The sequence below is a fragment of the Strix aluco genome, chromosome 5, assembly GCF_031877795.1.
Source record: "Strix aluco isolate bStrAlu1 chromosome 5, bStrAlu1.hap1, whole genome shotgun sequence".
NCBI lineage: Eukaryota > Metazoa > Chordata > Aves > Strigiformes > Strigidae > Strix > Strix aluco.
In genome coordinates this window covers 86,770,725-86,782,963 of record NC_133935.1, presented here as the reverse complement: position 1 = coordinate 86,782,963, position 12,239 = coordinate 86,770,725, and the positions used below count along the sequence as shown (strand labels likewise).

The 12,239-nt window shown below is 43.5% G+C and overlaps 1 protein-coding gene across 8 annotated transcripts in view; it reads right to left on the bottom strand.

Annotated features, from left to right (window-relative positions):
* The window catches only part of EXOC4 (exocyst complex component 4), a 421,385-nt gene that overhangs the window by 293,189 nt on the left and 115,957 nt on the right, over nt 1–12,239 (bottom strand). For all 8 annotated transcript variants that reach the window (XR_012623679.1, XM_074828084.1, XM_074828085.1 and 5 more), the window contains exon 9: nt 11,481–11,569. Coding sequence is in view for 7 of the 8 variants with exons in the window: in XM_074828084.1 (XP_074684185.1) it covers nt 11,481–11,569 (89 nt within the window). In the remaining variant the exon portion in view is untranslated. The remainder of the gene's footprint in view (nt 1–11,480; nt 11,570–12,239) is intronic.

Genomic DNA, 12,239 nt, shown 5'->3' with positions numbered 1-12,239 from the left:
TTAGTGTGGAGAAGAGGAGGCTGAGGGGAGACCTCATGGCCCTCTACAACTCCCTGACAGGAGGGTGCAGAGAGCTGGGGATGAGTCTCTTTAACCAAGTAACAAGCGATAGGACAAGAGGGAATGGCCTCAAGCTGCGCCAGGGAAGGTTTAGACTAGATGTCAGGAAGTATTTCTTTACAGAACGGGTTATTAGGCAGTGGAACGGATTGCCCAGGGAGGTGGTAGAGTCCCCATCCCTGGAGGTGTTTAAGGGTAGGGTCGATATAGCGCTGAGAGATATGGTGTAGATGGGAACTGGCAGTGTTAGGTTAAAGGTTGGACTAGATGATCTCCAAGGTCCTTTCCAACCTAGTTGATTCTGTGATTCTGTGATTCTGTGAAAAGAGCCCCAAAGACTAGGATTAACTGGTTAACCTTCACCGGGTTGAATTCTGACCCAGGTAATTTTATTCAGCTAATCCTCACTCCCACTGGATATTTTTATTCTTCCTTTTACAACCCAACTCTACGGTGCTGCTTAACACTCAGCAACTGCCAAACCCCAATTCAAATGGCTGTAAGTTATTATCATTAACGAGAACAGAAGTAAGTGTAGGAATGCAAACCTGGTGTACCAAAGGTGACTAGAATGACCTGGTAGCAAACAAAAAAAACAACATGGGAGCAACCTGCAATCATTCCTTAAACAGGTCAAGGAAATAGCTCTGCAGTAAAGCAATGTCCTAAGGAAAGCCAGAGCTCAAAACCAAGATTTTGGCTTCAGATGATTAAAATTTTAGAAGAGACAACATCAGTACCATCCACTTAACAACCTACGGACCCTTTTTCATTCTTTCAGGTTGTTGCAGCCCACTTCCACCAGCGCAGCAGTGAGTATTCCTCAAAGCAGAGTAGACTGTCAGAAACCAGACCTGCTCATACCAAACGGAGAGAATCCTGATCCTAAACAGCAAGACAGAATGGTTTAAAATAAATGGTTTACTACTGAACTTTACACAAAAGCACAAATTCCAGGAGAGTGGAAAGCTCTCATACTGAGAAAGGAAGAGCATATTATTTCAGGTCACAGTAAGAGGAGTACCTGTTCAACTGTATCATAGTTATTTTATTGCTGGCTGTACTGATGAAATGTTTCCACTGTCCTTCAGAAAAGCAGAGCGTGATTTATCTATTCCAGCCTGGGACACATTTTACACACTGACATAGCACAGCCCACTGCCTGGTGCAGACTAGCCCGGAAAGCCGAGCGTTGGATGATATGAGGGAAAAAAGGAGAGAAGATACTCTCCAACTCAGGTAAATCACATTACAGAGAGATGCCTTATTCACCTCCCAATTCAGGTCACTCAATGTTCACTTAGGTTAAGTTATACCCAATTAGATATTAAACATATGAAAGTATACAGACTGATTTTAATGGCTACCACGACTTGCACATCTTACTGAAAGCTGAGATGGCTCAGTACCTCCAAAAGCCTAGTCCTCCTGAAAAAAACCCTCCAGGAACTGATAAAAACCACGATATTATAGTTCACAGGCATAAACATTTCCTACCTATTTTGTTTTAATCTGCTTAATACGAAATAATTCCACAACGTCTTTGTAAATTCACCACAAAGCCTTCAAATTCTTTAGTAATCCAAAACTCAAAGCTGAAAAGAAGCTGTAAACACATACCTTGAAAATCAATGGTTGCTTTCCAAACAAGGCGCTGTGACACAGCAAGTCCCAGAAAACCTGGGAGTCTCTCTGCCCAAAACTGAAACAACACAACTCAAACCAGACCTGGTCAGACCAGCCTCCCAGCAATATTGATAAGACTGAAGCATCCATTTGTGGGGATCTTTTATAAAATAAGTACTTTTTTCAACGTGCTTCCTCATATCAATAGGGAAGCAAAGCTTAGCACTAGTAGGAGAGTTGTGAAGATGGATTATCCAAGCTGATGACAGAACTCCTAACTAATTCCATCATCTTTGATTTTCAGTCTTTATTTGAGAAGCTCCTCTACTGATACAACACCTCGATGCCCTTGTATTCTTGTTTTTCATATTAAAAAAAGGACCATCCAGCATCTGAAAATCTGCGTAGTAGATTACTAGAGGTCCTTGGGCTCTGAAGTGAGGAGAACAGTGTATGGGGCCAAAGACCAAAGCAAGAGGAGCTTGAAGTCAAGACCAAGGACTTATTTAGAAGCACTGAACAGAGACCCAAAACCGAATACTGAACTACTGTCATGGTTGAAGGTTGGAGTGCATTGCCAAGGCCACAACAGGGAGCAAAGCACAGCTGAGGTGCGCTGCCAGGCTTGCAAAAGGTCCAAGCTGTGAAGACAAATTGAAGGTGCAAGCTACGAGTGAGCTGCCCTCATAATATGACTGCTGCTGAAGAGGATGCAATAGCTGCAGGCACTGCCAGGTAAGACCCAGGACCAAGAACCACAGAACCATCTTGGTTGGAAAAGACCTTGAAGATCATCTAGTCCAACCATTAACCACACACTGACTGTTCTCAACTCCACCAGATCCCTCAGCACTAAATAGTATAATAATATAATAGATAAATAGTACTGTTTCTGAAGAGGCCTGCTTTGTTCCACTGGGCCTCAAGTGACTAACTCCAATACAGATACTGGAAACTTCTACTATGGTCATTTTAAAAGCAGACGGATGATGGCTGATTTCCCACTCTCTTGCGGAGATGCTGACTGGCACTCTCTGACCTTGCAGTAGTCAGCAAATATAGATCAGCAATCAAAAATGCCTTGTACTGCCTCAGCCTGCTCCAAGTCCCCAACACAAGCCAAAGAAGGGATTCCACAGCCCAAGCCTGACTTTCAACACCTTACATCTCCCAGAGAAGTGAGAAGAATTAAGTGGGAGATATAAACCACCCCAAACTCTCAAGTGTTCAGTTTTGGGCCCCTCACTCCAAAAAGGCCATTGAATGACTCGAGCGTGTCCAGAGAAGGGCAACGGAGCTGGTGCAGGGTCTGGAGCACAGGTGTGATGGGGAGCGGCTGAGGGAACTGGGGGGGTTTAGTGTGGAGAAGAGGGGGCTGAGGGGAGACCTCATGGCCCTCTGCAACTCCCTGAAAGGAGGGTGCAGAGAGGGGGGATGAGTCTCTTGAGCCAAGGAACCAGCGGCAGGCCAAGAGGGAATGGCCTCAAGCTGCGCCAGGGCAGGGTCAGACTGGCTCTTAGGAAGGATTTCTTTGCAGAAGGGGTTGTTGGGCGTTGGAATGGGCTGCCCAGGGCAGGGGGGGAGTCCCCATCCCTGGAGGGGTTGAAGAGTCGGGTTGACCCAGCGCTGAGGGATCTGGTGGAGTTGAGAACGGTCAATGTTAGGTTAATGGTTGGACTGGAGGATCTTCAAGGTCTTTTCCAACCAAGATGATCCTGTGATTCTGTGAACTAACAGAGATGCCCAGCTTCTTTTCCACAGACCCCAATGGCTGGCCAAGGTCAGCCTGTAATAAGCAGTAATATACGTCCTCAGACACCAGCAATGGATCCAAAAAAATTGCTTTAAAAACACAAGCGCCGCATACTCCCTTAAAGGAACTGAGACAAATAATGTGTCTATTAAAATGACTGCAATGCCTCCTTCCCCTGGATACAAATATTTTGAATGTTTTAAAAAAAAAAATACTGCAGGATTCTCAAAACACGTTGTACAGAAAAGGCAGACTAACCCCAGGAAAGCAATGAAAACCTGTTGCTGTATATCAGATGCAAAGCGTGCTCTTAGAATGCCAGGATGAGGAAAGCTCTTCGCACAGCGAGGAGGGCACTAACAAAGCAAAGGGTCTCTCCTGCTTCCATTTTTAGGGATCTCCCTCCTCTTTTTTCCTCCCTCTGAATTTGCTGGAGCTTTAATAACAATCTCAGAGGCAAAATCAAGAAACAAATTATTTTCTTACACATAATCCCCCTTTTGCTGTCAAGTGCCTGACCCCAGTTTGATAATCTCATTTCCTGAGAATCAAAATGCTGGAAATTTAAGCTTCCTAGAGTGTTAATTGCGGCCCTGCTCCATTGCTAATCAAAAAATTGGATGTTTTGCATGAAAATGCTGCTCTAATTAATTCTCAGTCATAAAGCGCCCCGGTTTTAATAACCCCTTCTTGATTGGATAGCCTTTGAAGAGACAGTGCAGCTAATCCGCTAAACCAGAAAAAACACACGCAGAGGAAATAATAAGTGGGCTTACAAGGTCTGAACTCGATGATTGCATTAATACTGTCAAACCACAAAAAAGCAATTCTCTCCCCTCTCCTCCCCCCCAAGCTCAAAGCAAACTGTGATCCTGCGCATCACGGGGAGACAAAAGCAGCTGCGTGACAGGAGATTCATAACATCAAACCATTTCCCCCTCCTTAGCAGAACCAACTTGCTGATTCTTCAACTGGTTATTCGCCATCCTTTTCTAAAGGGTATTTTTAACTGGGACTGTCCACTTGTCACAACGTCTCCTTTAACCAGACAAGAATTATATTGCTTCTCCCCTTCCTCATTGCCTCTGACTGACAACATATTATCATACACATCTCTAAAAGGTGCTGAACCGAATTTTCATTATCCAAAATGTCAAGATTCGTTTTTGTCACCGGCAAACACAGCTGGCTCCCTCCAGCAGCCCTTTGGTGAATCCAAATGGAACAAGGCACCTACAAATAACTGCATTTTCCCTGGACCTGGCCTTACATTGTGCCCTTGTCATATCAGATACCATTTGCCTCCACTGCTATTTCTTGGCGTCAAAATCTTAATTAGCAGAGTTTCAGTTTGATTTCCTTAATTACTTAAAACCTTATGGTAAGAAATTTTCAGGCTTGGACCAAGAATAGATGAGCAGCATACTGGCGAGTAACCCAAATCCACTCCCCAAACTCAAATTTGTATCATAGGGATGTTCAGGGCTTTCCATTTATCACCTGCCAAACAAGAAAGAACCCTCAGAGTTTCTACTTATAAAAAATAAGGTTAAAAAAAAAAAAATCCAGCATCTATTGTCTCTTTACAACAGACCTTTGTTTCACAGCCCATTTTGTCATCCTTTGCCAGAGCTGGACATGATACACCTTCAGTTTCGTAGACCTCCTCCTGATTTACTGGGACCATGCTTGATCATTTAAACTTGAGGAAATCCCAGAATCATCTCAGTTGGAAAAGCCCTTGAAGCTCCTCCAGCCCAACCATGAACCTCACCCTGACCGTTCCCAACTCCACCAGATCCCTCAGCGCTGGGTCAACCCGACTCTTCAACCCCTCCAGGGATGGGGACTCCCCCCCTGCCCTGGGCAGCCCATTCCAACGCCCAACAACCCCTTCTGCAAAGAAATCCTTCCTAAGAGCCAGTCTGACCCTGCCCTGGCGCAGCTTGAGGCCATTCCCTCTTGGCCTGGCACTTGTTACCAACAGTTACACCTGAGCCATTCAGCCAAGGTCCAAACTTCTAGCAAGATCCACTGCAACCCAGGAGACACACACATGGCCAATATTAAGAGACATTCAGATAGGAAAGGTAACATTGCACACAGTAGCTGGCAAAAAAGAAATCTTATATATTATATATATAGCTAAACTACTGGCCAACTTTGAGATATTTGAGTGTTGCATATTTAGAATCCACAAGAGACTCTTGCATTAGATTTTAATTTTAAAGTCGAAAAATTAGGTTTATATAATACTCTACTACTCCCACCAAGAGAAAAGTAAATACTCAAGAGTTCTGGGTATTTAAAATCACTTCTGACATACTAAAACTTAAGTTTCTTAAGAAAACTGAAGCAAGGGGAACTTATGCAAAATTCTTAAGAAGTAGAAGGAAGTGTACTGCATCACCAGGATGTTCTGGACAGAAACAGCTTAAATAACTCCATGAAGAAATACAGAATTTTTGCTGTTTCAGTTCAGCATACAAAATGTGCCCAGTAATTGGGGGTTCACTGCTTTGGGGCGTGAATTTCATTCTTTGTTCTATTAAGGACTTTCTCTGTGATGTCACTTACTTTTTTCTGCCTTGCTTGTACAAGAAGCACTGCCCTACCTCCCAGTGACAATAAGAGCACAAACTCACCTGCAATATGCCCAAGTAGTAGGATCAGAGACGACAGAATTTCTCAAAAAAACCCTCAAACAACCAAAAACAAATGAAAAGAAAAAAAACCCAAAGGCACAACGACAATACAAGAATATTTTCAATCCTCTTACACAGCCCCAAAGCCCTTGTAGGCAGTGATTCCTCCAGGGGCACTGCACCACAGCATCATCCCGAGCTCCCTCCGCCACGCAGGGCAGCACGCACACGGCTGGGCACAGCACCAACCCCAGGGCTGCAGAGCCCCCCCATTCAACCCACGGCTGTGCCCAAGCCACCACTTATATGAATATACATTAATACCATAACGTATTCTGACTCAAAGCAGCGCGATCTAACAAAAGACTGAAAGGTGACTCTGGGATTCTGACTCTAATTCTGCTCCCATCGTCCTTCCGAGGCATCACATACCTCAGCTTGCACAGCTACAATCCAAACAAAATCCTACTCTGCGAAGACACTGAGAAGTTTAATTAATGCTGAAGTGCACTGAGCTTCCAGGGGGAAAGAAATAACAAGCCCAAATTTTAAGAGGTGCTGAGCTGCTGCGGAGTCCATTAACATCCATGGGAAAAACAGCTGCTCAGGAGCACTTAACATTTCATTCTTAAAAATGGCCCAGATGTACACCACCAGCAAAGCTGACCTGCACGTGAACTACCAGGGCACAGATAACGGAGACGCTGGATGCTATTTTCCATGCTGATCACCACCCTTGAGGCTCTTCAGATTTTCACAGCGTATAAAAACGTCTTTTCCCATTGCTACTGATAAACTAAACTGAGGCCGCAGTTACCACGAGCACAACGTACAGCTAGAGGAACTCCCTGTGGCCACAGGGCTCTGAAACAATACCCGATGTATCTAGAAGGAGCCTAGAACTGACACCACCTTTGACAAAGCAATACCGTGCTAGAAATTATCAGCCAACAGCGAGCTGTGGGAGAGACATCTCGTGCCCTCGGAGCTCTCCTACCCCCAGTCTTCTGAATCCCACGCACACGAGCAAGGAAGATCACTAGCTCAGATCAGGCACCTTCTGAAATAAAGATTATTGTCCACTGAGCCTTCCATTTTCAGTTATGACTCCTTTCATTTCTGTCGTTGGCTTGCATTTATTTTTTGTACTTTTTTTGGTTGACTGGCATCTTCAGAATCCTCCTCCTGCCACTGCCCCTGTGTCCTCCTAGCCCCACAAAATGCAGACACATAAACCCCTGGAAGACAGACTTCAAGGCACTTGTGCAAGACAACCGTGCTGGTGAAGGCAAAGATCATGTGAAATCTAATCCTTTCAGGTGTATACAACGCACAGATCATGTCTGGACCATGTTCAGTACAATGAAATTAAAACTTGGGTTAGTGCTTTTAAAAAACATTACTGGAATAGACAATCAGAAATCCAGACACGCATAGATACTACCCAGAATAGCAGTGGTCTTTATTTTTGCTTGAAACCACGTTTTCCAGATACCAGTTACATTCAATTTAACAACAAAACCCTCAGGGCCCCTGCAGACTGTCTCCTGCCCTACTGTGCAGCCCCAGTGACACCCTCCTACCATCTACTGTCCCCTCCTGCAGAGCTTGACCTCCCGCAATGACAGGAAACCACATTCTTCTTTTCCCCAAGAAATCATTGGCAATTGAAGGCAGCAGTGGAATGAAATAAGGAGCACACATGGGATTCATTCCACCAGTCGGTGACAAGCAACCACCTCTACGGTGAAATACAACAACATTTTAGCCTCGTTTCTGATGAAAATAAGAGTTATCTGATCTTCTGTCTGTCCAGCTGGCTGTCCCATCCTCGCAACAATTGAGCTGGGGAGCCAATTTCTACCAAACGTGGCAGAGGCATACATCTTAAAAGCAGTAAATTCTTAGAGGTTTTGTGAAAACAGACAGCCGTGCAGACGAAAGCAGGATAAACGTGTGGCTCCATGGAAGGGAAGTGAGGACGTGTTAGCTCTCCACGCTGTCAGACCTACCAGCCAGGCAGCAACCTGCACGTTTGCTTCCAGGGCACGGGGCTGCTTGCTTGGTCTGTATTTCACTCGATCCAGCCATGGTACATGTTGCTTTTTGCTTAGTGGGTGGTTTGGGGACACAGACAGGAACTGGTGGGTACCAGGATGAAAGAGTGAGGGGGATGAAGCAGGTTTAGAGACATGTTAAGAAGTGTGGCTAATGAAGGAAAGGCGTTAAGGAAGAAAAGGAGGCACATTGAGATGAACAAGGCATCAGTCAATCAGCTTCTCATGGAATAAATCTACTTGTTTTTAAAATATACCCACATTATTTAAGACAGTCTATAAAAAGAACATCATATCTGACAAATGGCAGAAGGGCTCCAACAAGGCAAATGTAAATTCCCCAGGCAGCACATGGCCAAGACAGGCTCTTGGGGGGGAAAAAAGAAATGAGAAGCTTAATGAAGGTCATTACTTGTTTTGTATAGAAGAATCCACCTCTGACATTGTACTTCCGACAACAACCTGGGGAACCACATCTGTGTTAGTCTAGAAGCAGATATTTCCTCTTTTTAATGACAATTGTCAAACAACTTGTGTGTCCAACTTCAAGGGAAAAATACACGGCCTAAGTCTTCCTCCTCCGATTTCAGTGGAATAGGACACAAGAATTCCATCTCTAAATCACTTGCAGCAGGTCCCTTTCTCCCACTGAGGGATAATGTGTGCCTTATGCACTGCACTATTTCAGTCCAAATGAAAGAGGTTAATGACAAAGCATCACTCTGATCTTCACACATTTTAAGGCTATTTAAATTAAATTCTTATTTCAAAAAGTTGGCATGAGCTAAACTTTTATAAGTTCTTTTTTTTTTTTTTTAAAATGCATATGTTTCTTTGAAGATCTTTTCAGGAAAAAGATTTCCTAACAAGCCACCCTCCCCCTGCTGCCACTGAAAAATCATCCCTGTGGATAAGGCTGTCAGGAAGAGAAACTGTGTGGCATTCACAGAAGAGAGAGTGTCACATGTCTGCCTTCCAGTAACCTGATTGAACAATTAAATTGTATTTCTCTTTAAAAGGGGTAAAAAAAAAAAAAAAAAAATCAAAATGCAGATCTTGCTGTGGTCTGGGATTCAGGAAGATTAATGAGCTACCTAAAAGGGAACAGCAGCTTATAATAGAAAGAGAGGATAGTACGTTTTTAACATAAAGTTCAAAGGGAAACTTTTCTTGATGGTTAAACTGCAAAGATCTCTTAGCAAAGTCATCTCATCTATTGTCCCTATTGACTCCCTACATTGACTTTTTGTCACCTATTGCATCACGTTCAAGCTCTTCCAATTCATCCAGAAAGGGCAATATAATCTTGTCCCTATCCACACTAATTCCTATATTTTGTCCTTTACTTCTTTGTCAGCTCGTAGGCTTTGTTCTTTCCAACCCCGCGCTAGCTCGGCAGCATGAAGTCTGCACAGCTCTTTTGCATCCTCTCTTGAAAACGCTCACAATCTTCCCGCTCATGACAAATGTTGCCTCAAGGTTTGTCTTATATCAATAAGGAGTCACTCTTTCATGAAATCTGGCTGTGCCCATCAGTAATGAGGTCTGAACCCAGGAAAGGAGCTATTTAAAAACAAATCCTCAGTTCAGTCTAACAGCAACGGTAACCACAAAAATATCTCAGCCACAAGGTACCTGGAAGAGGACACAGGCATGGAGTGAGTCAATACCATTCTCTACTGTGTTTTCAAAGCAACATGGACAACTCGTCAAGTCAGGGTGTGGAGGCAACTTCGAACGACAGAAGGCAACAAGACTAATCCCAGAGAGACCTGAAAATCTTGAGGCAAGTGTTGGAAGTTCCCCAATGGCCCCATCACTGCCTCAAACTTAGTGCTCTCAACAGCTCCAAAATTCTTGGCTTTGAACCCACATTTGTCCCACGCAGTTTGTAAGACAGAGCTATCAACTGGGCAGAAGTAACTACTTAAATCCTACTGCCCGCTGGTGCAATAAAATGATGGTCCAGTGTAACAGCTTACACTTTACAACATCCTACTGAACTGGGTAACTTCTTTCAATTAATCCTCAGCACAAGAGCATGTGACAGATTTTGAAGGTGAGAAACTAAGTCTCAAAAGGTGAAGAGCTGTAAGCTAAACACCTTCCAAGTGTACAGAAATGGTGATACTATAATTTAAAAGACAGGTATCTCCACTTTATTTTATTCCTATGTGCTATCAGATGATAGTGTGGGCAACTGTCAACTTCAGTACATCTTTATCTCAGATTCTTCCTTCACAGTCCATCCAGAAGTATCTGAATATTCACCACAGAGTGAATCATTATATCCTTAATCATCAGTACTAAGATCACCTTTGTAGAGTTACCTAAGTAAAGCAACCTGTCCACAAGAACACTCTACGTCTCTCGAGGTTTTTTTTCACACTGTTGTGGGTTTAACTTGTCGCTGAGGACAATTAAGTTATAAAAGGAGGAAGGGAACACAAAGTTATCCAAAAATTCTCTTGTAAATTATAAAGCATCCTTAATTACAAGCCAACTGAAAATTATCATGGGTAAGATTTCAAGCAGAAATTCTACCTTTGGCCATCACTGTAATATTTTAAGAGTATATATTATTTTCTTGTTATGATTAGCTCAGTAAAAAAATAGAATAGATGATACAAAAAAATTTCGTCCCGCTATACATTACCATGACAGCCTTAAGATCTTCCCTTGATTTTGCTCCCCAAACCAACACTTTTGTGAATTAGATCACTCAGGGAAAAGGGAAAAAAATATGAAATGACACCATGCTCAGAGGAGAGAACACTTCTCTGTGTATATGCAGCACTTGCCACAAGCAATATAAACCAGCAAGAGTAGTCCAACTCTCCAAGTTCACCATTTTCAAACAGTCTGCAACTCTTCATGTCTAAGTGTTATACAAAAGACAAAGAATTGGTCACTTTAGTCCATACAACAGAAACTTGCAACTTCAAAGATGAGACGACTGAGCTTAGCTCCCAAAGCAGTCCAGGGTAAGTATCACACTCAGCATATGATGTAAGGAAATAAACTGCAGATAAGGAAGCAGATATTAGCCCCAAGTTTCCAAACCCAATGCTCATGGTGAGACTGTTTGCATTTCACTCACTGTTTTATGAGTATCTTTTAAGACCTGGACCTCTAGCTGAAAATGCAGAGGGAATAAAGAGAAACCCTCATGCTTCACAATGTAGTAAGAATAAATAATCAGAGCTTAAAAACTGGAGAGATTTAGACAGCCTGTGTGGCAAATTAGAGCGGTATTAATACCTTGACGTAGCATGGATAGGATATTCAAGCTCCTGCAAAAGAGAATTATCCAAATGAGCACATTATCTATTTCCCCACCTTGAAGTTCTCCACTTCTGCTGTACAGTTCCCTCCTCTGCTCCCGCAAATAGGCACTCATGCTAATAGCATGGGAGGAGGACTCAAACCTGTAATTAAAAAAAAAAAAATTAATCCAGTCAGTTAGCCATCCATAGAAACATTCTTCTTGTAAGTGCCAGTCAGCTCTAAACAAAACGGACTTCCCTGCATGTTTGAGCAAAATTATCAAGGCAGACAAAGGCACATTTTTCCTATAAAACTCCATCACTAATGCACCACATTCTGCCACCTCTGATCAACACAGCTCTGCCAACAATGGCCTGTGACACAAACCTGCTTGCAAAGCACAGAGAAGTTCCTCTGCTCTACCAGCTGGGAGTACCCAGGCATTTCAGTAGGAACGGCCCCCAAAATTGGTAAAATCCAAAGCCATAAGCTAACACCATCTAAATTGCTAACTGGCATATACATAAAAATTCAAAACTAATATTCTCCTGGGAACTAGGGAGTAATAAATCACAGAATCATCTGGGTTGGAAAAGCCCTTGAAGCTCCTCCAGTCCAACCATGAACCTCACCCTGACCGTTCCCAACTCCACCAGATCCCTCAGCGCTGGGTCAACCCGACTCTTCAACCCCTCCAGGGATGGGGACTCCCCCCCTGCCCTGGGCAGCCCATTCCAACGCCCAACAACCCCTTCTGCAAAGAAATCCTTCCTAAGAGCCAGTCTGACCCTGCCCTGGCGCAGCTTGAGGCCATTCCCTCTTGGCCTGCCG